Raw genomic sequence first — 21781 nt, 5'->3', positions numbered from 1 at the left:
AACTTCCCTCTCATTCCTTGCATCTATACCAGAGTGAGCTGCAGCTAATGCCAGTTCTGAATATTCAATGAACAATTCTGCCTGGCATGAGCAGAGAACAGAGCAATATCCCCCCAAAAGCAGGAGAGTAATTGCACCTTCACTAACAGTGTGCTTCAGAGCAGTCTCCACAGACACATCATGTCAGGGAAAAGCTCATAACAAGCCTTAGCAGTGCCTATCCGTACACTCCTCACTCAGATTCCACATACATGCACATGTGTTTGTCAAGCATACGAGCTGACCTGTATTTTTGTTGCACCACAGGCTGGTCCTGTTTGTGAGGCTGCCACAGTAAACTTTCTATTGGCCAATCTTCTAATCAGCAAATTTCTAGCTCCCTGTTTGCTTTGCTTCCCCTTCTGCTTCTCTCTCCCATTTCACAAAGGAAAAAATGAAGGAGGAGAGATAAAAACCCTAGGTACAGAACCAGCAAGGCTAGGCATCAAGTATGATTAGCTCTTTGCCTGAGGACCGAACCCACTATCCATGACTGTGATGAGTCCAACAATCACTTAGAAGCAGCTTATGGAAATGGCTTCTCTGATTCCTGCTTCCTGCCTTTTTTCTGTTTACTGCTCCACTGCTTGACCTATTCAAGCCCATGATTTGGGCTTTTACTCCAACCAACACATGAGACAGGATAGTGTTTCTGACTATTAGGGGTTGGGGGGGGTTTGGTGGTTTTTTTATTCAGCTTTGTATTTTTACTTGTGTGTAAGAAAACTAGATGCAAGAGATCCTTAGCGAATCAAACAAGAAACTGCATCCTCTAAATGTACGCTAGGAATAACCTCAAGCTAGCGACACTGGATAAGTCACCTTTTTCTTGATGTTGGCATGTTATGACTGGAGAGTAATTTACTAACTTTTCCAGCTCCCACAATGGATAGCAATCTGATATAAGTTAGATTATCCTAGGTAAACACTCATCATCCATATTAATACCTGCTTTTGGCTGTGGTTATCAATCATCTAGCAAGAAGGTGACGTATTGCAAACGCAGAGGGCTGATGCTGATGTATTCAGAAGGTATTCACCAGGCTAATGGGGCGCATCTCCAAGTGTATCCATCTTTCAATCATTTCTCTGACTTCCTGCAAGACTACAGGTTTCCCTCAGGAGTCATCAGACCTTCTACTTCTCCATCTACAGGGCTGACAAGACATCCCTTTAGACTCCTCCGCCCTGCCACAGAAGGGGAGGGTACCTTCACTCTGAAGATTTAAAAAGGGACCCCCAAACCTGTAGGAGATCTTGTGACACATTATCCCAAGGAAAGAAGACTGAAGATTTGCCATTGAACTAAGTATGAAGGTGAGTGAGACTCTTTTGGTATGTGGGAAAAATTTAGTTTGCAATTTATGCTTTTTCATGTGAGTATAATATTTAGGAACTGCAGGGGTGTTTAATAATTTTAACTTAAAAATAACCTGAGAGGAATATACACATAGTTATATTCAGTGTGCTTGAAACAACTGCATTAAAAAAACATTAATAGCATAATGTGCTCTCAAAAACAGGATGAAATAAACTACTGTGAATCATAATGTTAAATGCTCTCTGTTGTCCATCACTGTTATCAGTGCATGAATAACAACACGGTCTGTGCGAACAAGCAGAGATGCAACTTGTTCACAGAGGATTCATGCTCAATGCTTTCATTTGCATGTGCTGCATCAGCGAACAAACTCCAAGAATCAAACAAGCCTCTCTCGTGACATGTGTGTAATTATGGTTGATGCAAATAGGATGCTAAGTTTAAAAACTTTCTTTTTCTGAGGAAGTAGTGACCCGCTCTCCTGGTTGGTTGGTTTGTTTGGAATGGCAAGTCCCCTACATTTGCTTGTTGTCTAAACTCTATCATTCAAGGTTTAGTAAAATCAAGATATACTTTATATCGTCTTTCCCCCTTAGTTTGTACATTATTCTCATTTCTGGAAGATCTAATGTCCTTGTAAATAGGAGCACAAAAGGTGCTTGCCTCGATGGCAGTTCTCACTGGTATGGAACCTTTATAATGAATATGAGTAAAGAGAAGAAAGTACGTTTGATTTAACATTCATCCTCCCATCAGATCATTGTGTATTGAAGCTGAAATAGCCACTGAGCAAGAGAAGGTTTGGCAGCAAGACAGGGAGGAAGGAGGGACTGGAAATACCCTCACATTTAGATTTGAAGTTGAGAGGATCTACAGATCTGAAAGGCTTTTCCTGTACCTCGTGGTTCTTTATTGTGCACAGGGACTGCGTAAACTGACAGCATCTGCAATGGCACTGTTCTTGGCAGCGTCCTTCATATCTTTCTCCTGGAGCACACCTCAGGTAAACAGCTCGCTCAGGCTGAATGTGCAGTATCCATGTATCTCACAGGTTGGTGCCATGTAAGTATTTGTACTAGTTAGTAATGGCATGCAACATTGACATGTCTCTTTTCTCTTTTTTGGCATAAAGGCTCATTTCCAAAGGAGAAACTGGACTCCTCAGGCTATGCTCTATTTGAAGGGTGCACGTAAGTCCCAAGCTCTTTCTGTTTTGAGGAGATAACTTTCTCTACCACTGGATTATTCCTAATCTGCTTGGCTCCACACAAGCAGTAAATCCCCGAGGATCTTGCGGAGGTAGAAGTTCTGAGGCCTGCAGGGATGTGCTAATAGTTATTTCTTCTTGCCTCTGGAACAGTGGCATTGCCAGTATTATTATTATTTTTTAAAGAAATCAAATTGAAGAAAGCAAGTGTTGGAAGAAGAAAAGTAAACGAAAGTACTGAAAATGTAGAGAGTTTGAAGCTTGATTGCAAAACCTATTGGAAAAGCAGTTTCCTGTCTGAAATAATCTTAAAGGGGGTTTAAGACACACTGGATATAGTTATCATTCCTTATTCTCACTCAGGCTTTATTAAAACATCTTCTCAAGCAATAGGAGAACACACATTCCTCTTACAGGCATCTTGCATTAAAGCTGGTATGAAGACCACAAGCAACCTCTTCTAAGGAGAACTTGGATGTCAGTGTTATCAATATTGTGGTGTTAAGGTTGTGCAAATGACCTTTGAGTTTCTATTGTTAGTTCAGAGTTAAAGAAGCATTAAATATAATGATGAAATTTAGAGCCAAGGAGAGATTTTGTCCTTTGATGCAAACCCACGAAATTTAATGGAACTATTCTTTTTTAAAAAAAATCTATTCTGAATTGTTGTTTCAAAATTAAAAGCTATCAGGTAGGGTAGGTATTAAGACAGCAAAAAAAGTAGCTTCCTTGAAATGAAAAAAAAATTGAAGCTCACAATCCTGAGAAAAATGCAAAAGTGAGATCATACGAATAATAACAACACAGAATAAATATAGGCTCCAAACAACTGTAAGTGTAACTGAAAGAAGTTCTAGTGACATTAATAAAATTATTTCTATTCATAAAAGCAAATAATTTGGCCCTTTTTTCTTTTGTTTAAATCTTCCAACTGAATAATGCACTGTGTTACTTCTATACTGACCAGTGTATCATTCTTATTGATGCATAGGAAGTAATGTGATTTTTTTTTAGGGTGTTTTTCTTTTTTAAAATAGAAATATCCCTTTAAAAGGCAATATTTTATAGTCCAGCAAAGAGATTTAAGGCTCTTGACTGTACAGCAGTTGAGGAAAGAGTGAAGAAAAGACAGTAAATTCCTCCCTATGTCCAGTTCCTACAGCAGGTTAATACAAGAATGAAAAGTGCTGAAACACCAGTTCTATCGAATAAAGTATGCCTTGAGTGTTCCGATTCAGGATGGGCTATGGCTGATTTGGAAAGACCCTGGGATGGACTTATACCTCCCATTTTATGTTTGTAGAAGTATTGCTGTAATTTTGTATTTTCAAAAGACTACTTTAGTGCTTGTAAAGTAGGAATTACAACAGATTTGGGAGGTTGTTTTCACCCTTTTCCCACTGCTTTTGTAGAGGGACGTCGATTCATCTCAGATGAGAGCCAGCGAAAGGATCTGTATGACAGAATGCAGCTTGGTAAGTACATGTGCACAGGTGTATGTAACACAACAGTCTTTCCTCAAATTATGGGAGAAATCTGTGGAAACTGGAGGGGATTTGCTTTCCTGGAATTATATTCAAGGAAGCAATTAAACTCCCTTTTGTGAGTTCCTTCATTGCAAAAAGCACATGATAAAGACTGTCTGACTTTCCTCTCTTGTGTACCTGTGTGACTTCATTTACATAAATGATGTTCCAGACTGACCTGGCTGTTAAGTGGGATTATCATCAGTACCTTTGACTTTCTTTTTCCACTGGAAAAAACCAAATCAAGTTATTAATTGTGCTGAACTGACAAATGACAAAAGTAGACAACATTAATCCATGCTAGACAATGTTTCTGGAGGAAACAATGTTGTAGCAAAGTAAGGAACCTATGAAAAAAGAAACTGTTCTTTTTACCTTCTAAGGGACTTTAAAACAGCTTCCTTTTTAAAAAGATTGCTAGTCTCTTCTGTGTTAGATATTTATCAGGCTGGTTTTTAGCAGAGTGTTACAGAGCAAAGGAGACAACAGTATTTTTTTTTTCTTTGGGTCTGTAGTTATAGAGGTAAAAAAGCAAATAACAAAATAAATAAATGCCAGTAAACACTAACAAATCATGCATCTCTGATTTTATAATTCTAGAAACACGCAGCCAAAACACAAATCCTTTATCTCTTTCTGAAGCTGCAGCACTGTTCCATAGTTCCTTACGGAAAGCACAAGAAGAAGGTAAATGCATATTTTGTCTTACCCTGACTTTTTTAAAAGCAGTTTATCAGTATTTCATTTACTAACAATTTAGTAAATTGATCTAAAAGGCCTGGTTTGAAATGAGATATTATTCCACAGAGTGCATTGTATTAGACTATACATTTACACAGAGTGTATTGCATTAGGGTGCACATTTAGACAGATTAGAACATGAATCAGATAAATGATAGTAGGTAAATTTTTGTATATTCTGCTTTTAATTTGCTTTTCAGATTTTTATTGGTTTATATTCAAGGGAATGGCTATTTTTAATTGAATTTTCCAAAACAAAACTCTACTGGGACTCCTTTTTCTGCAGAATATTGTTTGCTTATGAAATTTTCATTCCTCCATTGGCTCTTATGTCCTGGTGGAAAGGCTTAAAAGAATCCTGAAAAGCCTAAAATCCCTAAAAAGGGATTCACATCTGGCTCCTGAGAGCTCTGTCGCTGGCAGAGCTGACAAGGTGTCCCAATGACATTTAGAGGCAGAGCCCTGAAATATCCTGAAGAATCCTGTAGTTCATTCATGTGTTCCCAGCCTCCCAGAGATATTGTCTAACCCTCCCATCTCTGTCTCCTCACCACCTGCTTCCTCACCACCTGCTACGTGCTTCCACTTCTCACTTCAGAACCTCAGAACCCACGTCTCCCTTCCACAACACCCCTCAGCAAAACCCAGCTACTGAGTCAGGCTTAAATAACTTCTGTTTCCTCATCTCCTTCACGCGTATTGCACCCCCTTAGATGAGGACACCTATCCTATGTTCCCCAGCTCCCTCACCCTGCTATAGTTCACCTTTCCTCCCTAGACCAGCTTTCCTGCAAAGCCATTATCCTGAACCCCTCATCATCTGATGCATACATACAGCTCACCAGGCTGAGACCCTGAATCTGTGCTATCCATGTCCTCTGTCTTTCTACCTTTCACCTCTTCAGGTACATAAACTATTTTTTAGAAATGGAGCTGGGGACAGGGAGGTTGTAAAAAGAGGATACACCCTACAGTGCTGTGGAGAGTCTGTGCTGTGCTCTGGCCTCTGGGTTCTGGGGAGGCTGTTGTAGCATATACAAGCCCAGGAGTTTGTCTAAGTTACGCTCTTCCCCTCTTTGGTTCAGGACAGGGAGGAACAGAAGGTGGCTAGAAGCTACCTTTGTTTCTTATTGTCCTGATTGTGAGTTCCTTATTCAGACTCAATTTCTGTCATCATGACAGGAAGAAAAAGTGCTTTAGTTGAATTCGGAAATGTGAAGTAAAACCCTAGTAAAATATGAGGTAGTTTTGTACCTTCCACATAGATGAGTGGTAAGACAGGCCTGTTACTGCCTAATCACCTTTGACATCAACAGTGTGTAACAAATAACTTCCTTGCCATCGCTGCAATATCACCTCTCCTTAGTTATCTAAAGTATGCAGCTTTCCTGAAATGAAAAGAAGGTGTGAGAGACACCTGTCAGAATTTACCTGGCGTATCTGTAGGTATGCTGGAATCACTCCTGTCTTCTCCACTTCCTAAAATCTCCCACTGTACGTCATGTAGCGCTGGGGCTCTGTGCTCAGCTCTCTCTTCCCTGCCCTGGCAGAACTCTGCTAACCAAAAAAATTCAGTGGCATTTTGACTGAGAGAGAAAGGCAGAATTAAAAACGAGCATAGTGCTTTGGACAAAATATATGAGAAGTTCTAAACATAAATCAGTGAAAGCATCATTTATGTGCTAACAAAAAGAGAAATCCTCTGAAGTCCATGATTCATAAATTTTAGTGGTATTTTCCTGCCTGCTGTTGCTGTTCCAGAGGAGACAGTGGACAGCAACAGCCCCCTAAGAAAAAAGGTGACATATCTGAGAGAGCTAAGCAGAACTGGCAGCTTGTTTGAAAAATACTATGTGGAATAACACTGCCATCATTGTAGTAGGGAATAACAACACAGTCAAACCTGGGTAAGCCCTGCACTTGTGGGTGTCGGTCTCTTCTCCCAAGTAACAAGCGATAGGACGAGAGGAAATGGCCTCAAGTTGCGCCAGGGGAGGTTTAGATTGGATGTAAGGAAAAATTTCTTTACTGAAAGAGTGGTGAAACATTGGAACAGGCTGCCCAGGGAAGTGGTGGAGTCCCCATCCCTGGAGGTATTTAAAAGACGTATAGCTGAGGCGCTTAGGGACATGGTTTAGTGGGCATGGTGGTGTTGGGTTGACGGTTGGACTCGATGATCTTAGAGGTCTTTTCCAACCTCTATGATTCTATGATTCTATGATTCTTTCAGAAGATCACTTTCAGGTGATTTTAGAATCCTCTTGACTGAGAGAAATGTGCAAATAAAAACCAAATACATTATTTTCTTCTGCATGAAAAATTTGTGGCTTGTACTAAGATATCCCTCAGGACATGGTTTGTATCTTTGCCCTTCAGCAAACAGAAAAATTCCTACATTTAAAATGAGAGAAGATATGATTATTTCTACAGATGCCTGCATCTCTTAGCTAAGCAGTCACATTACACTAGGCCTGTGCCTGAGGCACATCTCTCTCGTGAAAACTTTGGCTGACTGAACTTTCCTTTATCTACAGCTTATTTTTCCCCATTGTGTCTTGTCTTACAGTTGAAGAAGAAAACAGTGATCACCCTGGCTACTTGACAGATAATCTATCAAATTGGTGAAATATTTCAAATTTCTTTAACATCTGTACGCATATACCCTGAAATCATGATTTGTGTAAACAGAGTATTTCATCCATCCTCACTTAAGTTCCCAAAGGGTGACGTATATACTCATTGCAACATTTTGAATGCAAATTGATTAAAAGTTACTAGTTTAGATAAGGAAATTATTAGTAAAGTTCCTGCCTTGTTTAGACCATTTTGTATGTCCCACCCAAAAATTAAAATACACTGTTCCACCTTACCTGAAAAGATGATTAAAACTGTCTTTTTGGACAACTACTCCATTAAAAACAATTTTTCAATAGTCTTTGGGAAACCTTTTACCACCTTCCACTCAGATGCATATTGAAGCCTCTTTATTTCTGATAAAGGTAGATTCCTTCACCACTTCACTGCTGGCCCTGTAAGTTGCTGATGGTCAATAAAGTCAGTGAGATATTAAAACAATCCAGCTGTCTTTGACTGCAAAGCAGGTGATTTTTTTTTTTTGCAGGTATCTGTCACCACAGAGAATAGGCAACAGCACTTACTTAGACCTCAGTGCTGCCCCAGCTACACGCATGCGGAAATATATACTCTGAACAATCCTACTAAGCAAGTCTCATCACATAAAGATAGTATGGGGATAGGTCTTAAAGGATCAGGGCCTCATTAATGACCATGTCATACAGCCACTACTGTTGTCAGGAGGTGTAGTACTGCTGGAGCTAGTGGTGGCGTACTAGGTACAAAGCTAGTGTCACGCATGACAACAGGCACACAGAATATTAATTGCATCATTATTGTACTTTTTTGTTGGCCTGTTTTTTGAGTTGCAAAACTGGAATTATACATAAATCAGTTAATTATCATTCCATGCTGATAAGGATATATTTAACATTATTTATGTAGTTTTGTGGTCCTACTGGAAAGCCCTCTGTAGTTCTCATGTAATTAAAAAGTAGTCATATGATTCTTGTGTCCAAGCAACTATGTTTTATTTTGTTAACCTTTAACCCTAGTTGTGCTCTTCATCTTTTAATGCTACTTTCCTCTGATCTTTCTCATGACGCTGCTAATTAATTTTGTTAACTCACGCTAACTATAATGTTGCTTCTCCTTGACACAAAGAAACACAGCTGAAGGAACAGAGGAATTAATTCCTACCATGGGGCTATAGGCACTTTTAGTAATTGTTTATCATCTATACAATTTCATGGAGGAACATAACTGGAGAAATCAAAATGTCCTTGTTTGTTCATTTTTAAGCACTAATGTATCTTTCAATAGCGGTATATGTTGTATGACAGAATGCATTCATGATTAACTTTATCTAAAGACCAATGGTGTCCACCAGAATCTTTTCATTAATTTAATTGCTCTTTGTTTCAAGCATACTCTGAATATCTCAGGAGCATCTAAGTTATTTTTCAGCATATTTTACAGTATGATTAGTCAGTGCTCAGACAAAAAGTAGAAGGCTTATACACCCTTTGTTTTATTAGTATCATGAAATTCATACGCCTCTAAATGCCCCAGAGGTACAAAACCTGTACTAATCACATTCCCAGTTGACTGATTTTTGTATATATTCCTGATCTAAACTCACTAGCTTAAACAATTCTTTACAAATATCATGAAACAGAATAAACGTTCTGCCTTGTTGGTGAGCTGTTTGTGAAACCCTAATATTTTAAATCTAGCAGATAATCGCTTATGTTACAGATAGCTGCTACCAAGCTTGTCAGATATCAGTAACTGTTAGAAATGTGTGACATTTAAGTTAGGCAATCTGTCACCTTGACTGAATGAAAAGCCATTCCCTCTAACACTGCAAATTCAAAAGGCAGAAATGTTCTGCTGTAGTTAGATCACCTTGCTACTGACAGCGAGTCCTAACGTTCAAGGCAGAACCAAAATAAGCCTAGAGGCATGAGCCAGAGGTCACTGGCCACTGTGGGACCATTTCTGAGAAGAATGGGCACAGTGTTCACATTAGTCATATCTCAAAAGTTGTGCACTTTCTGTCACCAGGCAGGTGCTCAAAGCATGTGAGCGTGCTGAAACAAACACAGCTGGATTTGTGCAAGGTGTCATGCCAGCTCTCTGCTCTTCCCAAGGAACTCAAACACCATAAACACATCTAAGACAACCTGCAACCTGGATCATACATGTTGCTTATTTTTCTCCTCTGGGACTTGTCCAGAAAGAACAAGTGTAGCTGTCTTAACGCAACCCTAGCAAAACCTTTCCACTTTCGATATTATCTGTGCTGTGCCTCTATCATTTAGAAATATTTACAATACATGTGTAGTGATCACATCTTTCAGCACTGCAATGAAGCTGGGTCTGGAATGATGATAAACAGATGTTCACCAGCCTGTGGCTACTAGAACATTTTTAGGCAACAAAGGAAGTGCTGGATCACTCTCAGATGACGCTAATGCAATTTTGATGACAGGGAATTTGGGGTGAAATGCTTTTCTTCCGTACAACAGTGCATTGAAATACAAGCAATAATGTCAGATTTCTTGATTTTTTTTTTTTTTTAAGAGAACATTAACTTTCAATCAATATGCCCTTTAAATGTTCTTTTGTTGGGGCTCTCAGCCATTTCATTCTTTGACTCTGCAAGGGAACTTTGATTAAAAGCACTTTGGGGAAGAATATACATTTCTGAACGCACAAAATGCAGTTGTTCTCCACTTAGTAAACTGTACGAAGGAAAATATTTGCAGTATCTTCGCTTTCACCACTTTCATATGAAAAATCCCTACTCATTGTTTTAATTACTTTTAAAATGGCTTAAAAATAGTGACTCCTTTTAAATCCAGTTAAGTTTCTGCCATAAAACCCTGAACCTGTCTTCTGAGAATAGTTATTCTTTCAGGTATCCAAATCAGCTTAAGAATGAAAGTCCAATTTTAAAACTGATTTTAGGTGGCCAAAAATACAAATAGGCACCTAATCACTTTTATTCTATATGGCCTCTAGTAAGAACCATGTCATGAAACGTTGGTTAAGTGTTTGAAAGGTAGGTGTCTAATCAAAGTTGGACATCTAGGCTCCCCCTGGGATTGACAGTGAAGGTAAATACCTCCAAAGGCTACATCGTCCTACCTGCTGAAGAACAGGCTGAATCAATTTCTGGAAATGTCTTTTCTTGAACAGCATGAGAAATTCTTGATGCACAAACTTCTAAAATAAGAGATGAATCTCCTTCCTAATGTCTTCATGTCAAGATCTACTTCTGAAGAGCATGTTCAGGCACTCACTGCATCTCTAGGAATTGAAATGCTTTTGAAAGCTTTCTGTAAGGCAAATGAAATGTCCAGTTCTTGTCGTGAGGTTCAATTACTCCCCAAGCACTTTGAAGTTTCAGGTGCTTTTCGAAATTATGTCTGTGGGGCAGATGTGTTCTTGGAATTCTTTTAGCATTATTTGTTACGATTAGGTCTCTTCTAGAAGTGAAATAGACCACGGACTAGTGGGGCAATTGGAAGAACTAGAGTTACTCATCTTTGAATGTTGTCACATTACTCTATGGCATATAGGTTTGTCTGCAGGGGAAGGTGTTACTTAAGGAAATTTTGTCATTCTCTTTAGCCAAGTCACATTAATTTCCTCCCAAACTAGTTTGTTAACAAACTTAGAATCTAAGAGAAGATGAAAACAATAAAAGAGACATACCAGAGGAATCAGAAATAAACGGTCTGCTGTTTATTGTGGGTCTAAATGACTTCAGAAAGATGACTTCACTTGTCTCTAAAATTCAAATGCCCACTGCATAAGACTTTATATTGTTCCACAGGAAGTATGTTTTACCACTGGATCAAGACACTTCTGCGTGCTGTAAAAAAATGTTTTAAATTATGTAAGCTTACAATAAACAGCATAAGGAAAAAGAAAGAACATTTTCTTTTCAGTGTATCTTTTTTAACCCTGCCAAGGTTTCCCAGTGTAACACTTTTTTCTCTAAATTTTTTGAGCTCTGGCTTAAAGTTCATATTAGTTTAGGAGGGGAAAAGGGGGAACATAAATGAAGCAGGAATTCATTTGGGACACCCATAATGGAGCTATCAGCATAGACTATGATTAATATAGGTGATTATGTAGACAAAGGTATTATCTGCAGTTTGTATAAGCTCCTGAGGGGATTGTCACATTCTCTAGGTTTATTAAGCTTGAGAAATCTCTTCTACCTCAAAGGGGCACAGAAGAATTGTCATTTAAACTACTTTCAAGGTGAAATAATATTAGGCTTTCCAACAGTGTAGCTCAAGTAACATTTAAGATTCCCCTAATTATATCACACTGCCCTTAACAAAAAGCTTGCCAAGCCTACAGGAGAAACTGTTGAATGGATGGAGAGACCCTGCCAGGGTGAGAGCAATGAATTCAGTTCCTGTATTCTCCATACTGCTTCTTTTTTCCTTGTGGCAATACTCCAAGGGAAAAGGGAGACTTGATGTTTTGTCTATCCCTTTCGGCTTCCTCATCCTCATCATATCTTTCATCCTCATCTTCATCTTCACCTTCGCTATGGTGAGGGCTGGAATGCTGAGAGACAGAAGGTGATGGTGGCACTGATGAAGGCCTGGGGTACCTGAAACCTTCCGTCTGGCAGAGAGAGAAGCAAGTTGTATATATTATCACAGTGTTCCTCAATTGGTTGCATACAGCAATTTAAGGCTATCGACACTTCAAAGGAAACCAATGGTGGGATGTAAGCTAGACCTGCTCTGCACTCTAAAATTAAACTCCCTTGAGCCCAGATCTCCTCAGTCCTTCTCTGCCAGTAAGTACATGCTTGTATGGCAGTGATCTTTAGCCTGTGCCATAAACAATATGCTGCCCTTCCAGCACTGCTTTTTGCAAAATATGACTATCTTTATTGAGCCTTAAAACCATCAACACAACACAAAATCCTTCTGTACTCTGTAGTCAGAATATGCTCATTGAAATTCAGAATTCAGTCTGAAGTTTTAAAACAGTTTTCTAGTTATAGTGTCAATATCTGCAAAACCAGAACCAAGCAAGGGGTTTTGGCCTGAGCCTCCTTTCTCCTTCTTATTTAAAAAATGAGTTGCTCTCTGGACGTGTCTGAAGGTTTGGTTTCAAATAACATGGTTCTTACACTGGATCTGAGCAGCCTCCCTTCTCAAATTGGTGCTAACGTGCACTATGCAAGAACTGTTTGAAGGTGTGCCTTTAAACTGACCCCTTGCAGTTCCAGCCACAGCCTCCTCCTCACATACCATGTTTAGATGAAGGCAATACCTTGCCTTGCTTTCCCTAGAACATCCTTTCCCAGCTTCCCTTCTATTTGTTTGTGCAGAGCATCTCCATGGCATTTGTCAGAAGCAAAATTAGAAGCTGCCACTCTTCTAATAGGAATTTCAAGGGCCAGTTCCTCAGCTGGTTTAAAGTGGCATAGTTCCACCCAGGTCACTCTAAATTACCTGAAGAACTGTTCCTGTATTGCACCTGGTACCCCTAGTGTTTGCATCTGATACTATTACAACTCCTGACTGGAGCTTGGGTCTATAACTTGTTGAGCTTTTAACTATGAGTTCCTACTTCCCTTCAGTTAAAACAAAACTTGCTAACTCTCTTCTTACTCTTTCTGTCACACACACACACACACACACACTCACACACTTTCTCTCTCTCTTTGTAAAGCAGCTAAAATGCAGATGAACTCGTCTCCAAAAGCAGGCTTTACCTTTGGTGGAGCACTTGGTTCCATCTCAAATTTATCTGGGAATGTTCTGCTGAGGGCCAGGTGTCTGGCATGTATGTAATACTGCAACACAAAAGAGAAACCTTTACAAGTCAAGGAAGTCTTGGGTAGATTTAAGCAGGAAAAAAGGAACATAAAATGAATATCTTCTAAATGATGATGCTGAACAAAGGCTAAATATGTTTTCAGCTAAGGAGGATCCAACTGATAAGGCTGTTATGAAGTAGTGAGCCATTCGTATTAGATTCACACTGAAGTAGAGTCTGGAACAGAGGCTGAATAAATTTTCTGTAAGACTAAGATGTATCAAGATGGAAACCAGCACTTGTCTCAGTCAGTGTAGTTCTTATTGAGTGGTAGGTATTCTTTATCCCTCAAGATAGAACTGGCTCTTTTTTAACCAGGAGAATTTACATCTTTAAGTGTACATGTGTATACGCATAAACTTTGGACTCACCCTTGCGCAGGAAGCATGTGTAACAGTTACAGAGAAGTAACATTTATGAGTTTACTGAGGTCTGGTAGTTAAGAATTTGGCAAAAATATTTGTGGATCCATTATAATCACAAGTCTCCATCACATGCACGGAAAAAATAGCTTGTTGTGTCAGGGTCTTATGCTGTGTTGGGAACCATATAAACAGAAAGGTTCTCACACAGACATCAGAGCAGGACAAGGTCCAAAACAGTTACAAAACTGATATATGTACATCCACTTCTTTGATCCTGTGGACTTGAGAATACTGCTTTGCTACTGTCTTTTTAGTAGGTGGTACCGCAGTGTTTTCTATGTCAAATTAAAAACACTATTTTGCCTTTAAGGCACAGAGGTAGTTTAGGAGTGTTGAGGAGCCACAAGGCGCAGCAGCATTTTAGGAATAACAGGTAGGATTTTTGAAAAAATCCAGATGACTTTGGAGCACAAATCCTACTTAGTGTAGGGTTTCCAGCGTTGTCAAAGACACAAGCTTTTTACATTGTCTTTAGTACCAGGAGTACAAAGACCTCAGTGTGACTGGCTTCTGCTCTAACCTATTCAGTTAAGTCATGTCTCTCCTTACCACTGGAGAATGGAAGCATTACACTGAAATGTAAAGGCAGGCTTTGCCTTTAGCACCTTTGAGGGGTGCTTTTCAGAACAGGGATGCCTCCTTGCATTGTAGCATGATGCTGAAGACTGCTAGTTAGACCTGCGTGTCTGGAATTTTTAATACCTCTATCACATAGTTTCACACACCCTGCCTAGGTATCGCCAGTCCAACAGATCTGAGAGCCTCTCGGTTCGGTTTCTTTGGATGATCCTCTGGCGACGGGACTGCTGACAAAATCCGTACAGGAACTGAGTCAGCTGGTTGCATGAGTCATCAGGTGAGCGGAACCTCCTGTCAACTATGTAGATGCCTGAAGGACAGAAAAAAGGTGAAGATGAGTGGAACTGAAAATGGGATCTGACCTCTTATATTTCTATTCTACCTTCTGTCACATAGTCTTACAAACATTACATGTATTATATGTTCTTTTTAATGTCAGAAGGCAGCTATAACTGGAACATTTGTTACTATTCTGATGGAATGGAAAGCTGCAGAGAAATATGCATTTTTTATTTTAATTTTCTTTACCTTTCAGGCTGAAATTCAGCAAATTATTCAAAACTCAGAGGTTTTGTTGTTGTTGTGTAAGTATGTCCAAAAGGATTTAGGAGTTTCTGGATAAAGACATATAGGTTTTATCTCCCATAATTTTTAAAATACTGACTGCTTAAAAAAAAAAAATCTAGTGCTTTCCAATTTTCAGTAGAAATTAGAAGTGTGGATGGTCAGAATCAGCCTGTAGGCGAGAGGCTGTGTTTTCTGTAGAAATACAAGTGTTTCCATAGAGATAGCTAACTCACATACATTAGTCGATATACAATTCTGGCAGAGAGAGGGCCGAGGTAAAGTTTGTCTCTGTGTAGTTTGTTGAGATCAATACTTTATTCTTGCCACCTTCCCTACACCAGGGTGTTGGGAAGAAGAGGGTACTAGACCTCAGCTATCTTAATGGACAAGACAGCCACACAACTACCTTAACTGAAGTGCCCAGTGTCCCCTAGGAATGTACAGTAAGTTATGTCAATGCTCACGTCTATGTTTTGGCAGAGAAGAGCAAGTGACCTGTGTTCTCGGTCTGTGACCTTTCTGAAGGTCAAAGACATGTCAACTCAGGCAGGTGTAGCTATATTTTGCAACTGGCTCTACCCCTGCCCCTAGGTCAGGGCATAGCTAGTACTAGTGTGGAGCTGTCATTGCCTGATTGTGCAGACAAGCCAAGGTACTTAGAAAGAGGCCCTACGCTGGGCACATTTTCAATATTGTCTTCACACATCAGGAGCTGGCTACCCTCCTCCTCACCACACTCCAGTCATGCACCATTTCTAAACCTTTATGAGCAGATTCGTATTTGTAAGTAGGTTCCTTTTATTTTCACAGGTTTATTTTTTAGTGTACTTGATAATTTACTCTTTGTTTGGTGGGGGCAAGTTTCACAGGCCTCAAAGTCCCAGTACATCCTTCTTGGACTATTCAAAGAGAAGCAGATTTTCACTGCTTCTTTTGAAGGGCTCAAAGTGTTACACTGTAACCAGAGGCATTAAAGGGAAGTGCTGGGAGACTCCAGAGTAGTATGAGGAGTGCTGAGTTTGGAAGTATAAAGCAGACAAAAGGTTAATGGGAGACAAAAGAGAGAGAACCTGGAGAGGCTTTGGGTAAACATGAAAGTTTAAATGGCTTGTTCAACATAACGAGATATTCAGAGATCTGAATATATTCCCGCAATGAACTCCATTGCACTAGTGAAAGCACGAAATTGAGGAGTAACAGCACTGTTGCTGTGCTTTTTGCTTTCATAACTCAGAGGCGGTATTTTGATATGGTGTTAAAAAATTTACCATAAGCCGCTGGGTCAGCAACATGTTCCTGCATGAAACAGCCGAATCCAGAAAGGTTTGTGGTTACACTGGGAATGCCCATCACAGTACATTCAGCTGCCGAAAGAAACAGACAAGAAGCGTTTCAGGGCAATATGCTTTGAATGGTTTCACCTTGAGAGAAAAAAGAAAAAGAAACAGGCAGACAGAAGGTCCCATAACACTAGAGCTGCTCTGAAAATGTCAAGTGAAAACTATTATGCTTTGTTGTGGATTTGGAGAAAAAGAAAAAAGAAAGAAAGAAAAAGAAATTTTAAAGAGAAAATTTCGCACTGTTTTTGTGAACATATCTTTGTGTTTCCCAGCAGCTAAACTGAAAACTTTCTGGGAGTCCAGTGTTGAAACAGAGAACCCCGCTATACGGTCTGGACTGGTTGTTTTTAATTTTAAATTGAAGCCTGTTGTACACATATGTTCATTAGTTGTTCACAACTATTTACAAAACTGAATCTCTTAAGTGCCGGAGCATGTTAAACTTTGTATTTTGATATTAAGACAGCATGCAGATAAAGTAAATACTCTAGTCTTTGAAATGCTGAAAGCCATCTACATGGCCTTCATTCATATGACAATAAAACTGGTGTCTATAAAATAGAGCTATAAATCTACCTTAAAAAAAATCACTTTTTGTTTCTGGGAGAATTAAATGGGTATCAACAAAGAATCACTTTTGCATTAGTAAAGGAGAGAAACTACCCTTTTAACTAGTGTAAATCACAGCTTTCCTCAAAACTTCTAAGTACCAGTCCAACTTTTCTGACCAGGTTTACTTTAATGTGCACTTCAAAATCATCCCTGGCTGTCACACTTTATACCTTAGCTGAGATTAGAACAGGAAGAGAAATTGCTGGAATGCAAGACAGTTGTCTTACTTGGAACTGAATAGCTCTCTTACTTGGAGAGAAATAGCTCTGGAGAATGACTAAATTTGCAAAATTTCTGTTCTGATTCATTGTCTTACAACAAATGCTCTTCGGAGGGGCCCCCCAACTTTCAGATGTGTTTCAAGACTACAGAAGGTATTTTGGAGGACATAAAAACCCCAGGCACCTAGGCTTTGATCTTCATAGGTATTCAAATTCATAGTTTGCACTGATTTCATCAGGTGTTATGTGCCTTTTGTGAATCTGGTCCAATTTTTTTAAGTCAGAAAGTACATGTTCTCTGTATCCTTAGAAATTTCCATTTAATTCTGTGAGATTCTCTACCACTGCATGTATTTGTGGTAAATATCTTAGATATGGTGTTACATAATTCTATCAAACTTTATTGTTATCTTGAACTAAATCCACTGAAGTATGTCGGCTGGTAGCATCACATTTCTCGCCCTACTTTTTTCAATACGTATATTCCTTTAAATCTTCTTTTAAAATCCTTGAACCAACTTAAGAATTAAGCTTAAAAAATGATTTTTTGTTCTAAAGCCACAGAAAATCAAAAGATTACATGTTAGTATGGGAAAGGGTCCAGCGCAGGGACAAATGTGAGTAGTTGTCAGTCAGTAGATGCCATTTTATACCACCTGGCCCCCAAATTTTGCCAGCAGTAAGACCTTTGCACTGTAGAGGAAACAGAGCCAAAAGAGTTTTTTCAGCACTCCAGAAGAAATTGGCTGCAAAGCTATTCTGCATCAACAGAATGGGTATTCATCTTTCGATACTGGTTAAGCGTACAGATTGCCTACCTGGAGTGTAACCCCAGGGTTCATAGTATGATGGAAATACACCAAGGTGGCAGCCTCTAACAAACTCCTCATAGTCCAAGGGCAGCAATGGGCTTGTCGAAGAAAGAAACTCTGGATGTAGGATCACCTGGATATTCAAAACTTACATTAGAGGTGAAAGAAAACCATCATCAATACATTTTAATTATCAATCAGCTTAAACAATTTCTTCACTCTGGTCTTTTCCTAAGTATCTGGGTAACACCTCCTTTGCCCATCTGTTATCTAATTCACTTCCCACACTAAAACGTATCCTGCCTGTGTGCAGTCTTGTCCTGGAAATAGTACGATAATGAACCCTTTTTCTGGACAGGTCTTCAGCTTTATCCTTGTTGATCAAGGAAGACCATGTGCATTGAGAATTATGCCTGAGGCTGTGGCATTTAGCAACATTAAATTGGTTCTCTTGGTCTGTTGTACCAAGATACAGAGTATTGGGATGTCTCGTTCCAGAGGAGGCCTCAGGAGGATACAGCACTTCTGAGCTTCACAGCACCCAACTGAAAAATAGGAATGCTTATGGTACTCAATGGATCTCTCAAGAACTGAGAGAATTTTGAAACCAGACATATTACAGCCCCATCATCACAATCCTGTGCCTAAGCTAACTAATCTTGCTCAAAGACAAAGCTTATTAACTTAGGCTAATGTCCCACTTTCAGGACCCAAGCTAATTCATCTGCATGACCCTGCAGGGCTTGGGGTCGCTGCCCCATATTCCACTGCTAAGTAGAGAAGTGCCTTGTGTATGCTGTCCGGTCAGCTTTGGGAGGAAGAAGTGTGAGGGAAGGGTTTAACCTTCTCTGGGCGTTTTTCCCCCACATAAAAATACTGCAGCCATTATTCCCTGTCAAGGATATGCTTTTATCCTTTCTTAATAATATAGTCACGCTACTCACTTGAGTAAATCAACACATTAATATATTCAACCAGTAAATGGGCTGTAAACTCATTATGCAAGCTTATTTGATCCCGGTGAATTAAATAAGGTTTTCCATTGGCATTGCTGAGGCTATTTTTCACATGCCAACTCTGTCTGCATGGATGTGTCATACATCTCTCAAAATGACTTTCCATTTGAAGTTTACAGAATTTTTGTCCATGACATTCACCTTATTAAGTATTAAGCCTGTTCATGCAGCAGGTAATTTTCCAGTGGTAATGACAGTTTTGTACAAACTTGACAGATACCTAGCCAATCAAGTCTGCTGAGAAGCAGGAAGAGGTGTCTGCAGTGCTATATGCTATCTGCTTTCTAATGACTTCAAGCAGTTAATTCTGAGGAATTTTTTATTACATTTATATACAGTGCATCGTTCCACTCTACTTTTGTTACATCGACTATATTATTACCATATTATGCTCTCAGAGCTCACTGGAGACACACACTTAGCAGAGAGCATGTTAAGCCAGGGAGAAGCAACTAGGCAATTGAGGAAAAATGTTTACTCAGTTATCATCATGGGTTCAAAAGCCAAAACACTGAGAACAAGCAATATGTCATTGTCAGATATACTAGGGATCTGACTTTAAAGAAAATGTTTGGAAGAGGAAGAATTTGCAATTTTAGGTTCTACTTTGTATAGCTAGATGATGAGAGAGTCATAGTTAACAGAGAGAATGTCAGAGATTGCCAGACCAAAAAAAGCTTTGGCAGACTTGTGAAAGTGGGAGCTGATCATTTCTGTGGTCTGGCAAGATACACGTGGAAGTAAGGAAAGGCTTTATTTACATACATTTAGCTTCAACGATTGATGTAAACATAAGCACAGCATGAACAGGAAGTATTTCTGCTCAGGATCAAAGCCTTGGTTACCTTCTACAGCAAAAGCTGAGTGTCAGGGTGCTGTTCTTAAGCGATGAACTCCAGAAATGTCTGTGCTCTAACTCTGGACCTCCAGTTTTAAGCAAATGAATCTATTACAGAGTTTTACATCTGGGTGCAAATGACCTGTGGCACTTTCTGGATTTCAGGATTAGTAGCTCCTCATTCAGTACAGGAGGCAGCAATGAAAACAATTCCCTAACATCAGATTTCTAACTTGAAATTAACTTGGTTAAACAGCAACTGAGGGTATCTGTGAAGTGACTAGTTGTTATTCCTGGAAAGGGAGGAAGAATGAAGAAGTACTCTATTAGTACAATACTGCCTATCAAGAATTTGACTGCACGCCCCATGCTAATGATCCAGACTGTTTAAAGAAATTCCATTTTATATCTAAAATGAAAATGGCAGAATGTACCTTTACTCTGTCTGTCCGGTTATTGAAAAGGCCAATGCGTCGGATGGTATTGAGGATTGGATCATTGCCATCGTCAATCATGTTGTGAGTGGTCACTGGAGGCAGACAGTGTCGCTAAAGAGAGAAAAGGCAATGCATAAGCCAGACAAAACTGTCGGCAAAGAGTCCTGTTACCATTTTCTAAGGTTAGTGGAAGACAGTGGGAGATTTTGTCATTGACGTGGATAGGTTCTTACCCTTTCATTTCAAGGTAAGAAAGGAAAGTTATGGTCATATAATGTCTTCTATATAACTAAGGCCACAAATGAGACCATAAAATCTGTCACAGGACGTGTTTCATTTACCTCAAAATAAATGTATTTGTACCAACTTTTAGAAAGGCCTACCATTAAAGGTTCTTAGTCAATACGTTATGTCTCCTTCAGAGATTGATTTTACATATTTAATAAAAATGGAAGAATCCAGGCTTCAGGAACAATGCAAAGTTCACACTTAGTGCAGAAGAAAAGAATTAGGAATTTTGGTGTCCTGCATGTGACTGGGGGAATATCTATGGATTCCCCAGAAAAATTAGTTTGGGTCATACTCTCGTTAAAAACGCTCACAGCTGATCTTTAAATGTTACCGATGAGAAGTATATTTGCTTAAAATTTTTTTTATCAATGCATGCCTATCACTATATGTCATACACAATCCTTGTACGTAGTCATGTTTATCATTTATACTAGATGTTTGTGTAAATAATACATTTTCTGACCTGAGTTGAAAAGATGGCTCTTTTCATAATGGTTATATCATCTCGGTCAAGAATCTTGTTCAAGTCTGGAATTTCTCCTCTGCAGAGGCAATACAGAGCCTATTTTACCAAATGACTTATTATCAGTTGTATAAAGAAAATGAAGAAACAGCAAACAAGGTCTGATCTGAAGTCTGCTGATGTCAACATGAATCTTCCCTTTGTTTTCATGGCCCTTCTATATTTCCTACATTTTGTTCTCCCATATGCTTGCTGACCTTCCAGTTAGCTTCCAAAAATGCTAAAGAACTCTTTTTTTCTGTTTTTCAGACACACCTTGTTTTTGCTGAAGTTCCAGTCATCTCATCTGTGCTTTGGGTCATTCACTTCCAACTGTCTTTTGAAAGGATATGACTAAGCCACTAATACATACTACTTTGTCTCTGGTGCTTTTTTAAGCTGAGGTAGCTCATTTTTGACAGTGAGTAAGCCTTTGTGTTACTTAGACATCCCCCATGTCTCTTAAGATTCTTTCCACAATGGGGTGCTAGTACCTTTAAGTTTTTTCTCTGTGATTTGCCCATTGAACAAGTAACCCGTATATGGAACAGAGGGCCCCATATCCTTCTCCTATGTCCCTCCTATGGATGTCAAAATTTCTAACATGAAGAGTAGAAGCACAGAAACACCACAGGTAAGCCAGCTGAGTATGTGGCTCTGCGAGGCAGAGCAAAGTAACTTATACACTCACTTTAACAGGGCATTGTAGAGTTTCTTTCCAAACTTTTCTTTCACAGATTGTGCAGTGTCCCTAGGAAAATAAATAAATATATGTATAAAACGGGAGAATCTAGGACAAAGACAGAATAAAAGACATTTCTGCTTGTTGTGGTTTAACCTCAGCCGGCAACTGAGCACCACACAGCCGGCG

At 39.3% G+C, this 21781-nt stretch overlaps 2 protein-coding genes across 3 annotated transcripts in view; one reads left to right on the top strand and one right to left on the bottom strand.

The window, feature by feature from the left end:
- The first annotated feature begins 1350 nt into the window (after positions 1-1350).
- Positions 1351-7459, top strand: SPX (spexin hormone). Its single transcript, XM_019471981.1, has 6 exons — positions 1351-1356; positions 2283-2363; positions 2493-2550; positions 3980-4042; positions 4694-4780; positions 7401-7459. Exons 1-6 carry the CDS (start codon positions 1351-1353, stop codon positions 7457-7459), a joined length of 354 nt encoding a protein of 117 aa, XP_019327526.1.
- A 4186-nt stretch (positions 7460-11645) lies between these two features.
- The window catches only part of GYS2 (glycogen synthase 2), a 49467-nt gene continuing 39331 nt past the window's right edge, over positions 11646-21781 (bottom strand). For both annotated transcript variants that reach the window (XM_009279020.2, XM_019471995.1), the window contains 8 exons: positions 21602-21661; positions 20872-20950; positions 20115-20228; positions 17833-17959; positions 16110-16205; positions 14421-14584; positions 13167-13247; positions 11646-12061 (listed from right to left, as the gene is read on the bottom strand). In XM_009279020.2, the coding sequence (XP_009277295.1) occupies positions 11840-12061; positions 13167-13247; positions 14421-14584; positions 16110-16205; positions 17833-17959; positions 20115-20228; positions 20872-20950; positions 21602-21661 (943 nt within the window). In that variant the 3' untranslated portion in view covers positions 11646-11839. The remainder of the gene's footprint in view (positions 12062-13166; positions 13248-14420; positions 14585-16109; positions 16206-17832; positions 17960-20114; positions 20229-20871; positions 20951-21601; positions 21662-21781) is intronic.

The sequence above is a fragment of the Aptenodytes forsteri genome, unplaced genomic scaffold (assembly GCF_000699145.1).
Source record: "Aptenodytes forsteri isolate BGI_AS27 unplaced genomic scaffold, ASM69914v1 Scaffold241, whole genome shotgun sequence".
In the NCBI taxonomy this organism is placed as follows: domain Eukaryota; kingdom Metazoa; phylum Chordata; class Aves; order Sphenisciformes; family Spheniscidae; genus Aptenodytes; species Aptenodytes forsteri.
Note: the sequence above shows the minus strand (reverse complement) of the source record. Positions and strands in the feature narration are given on the sequence as shown.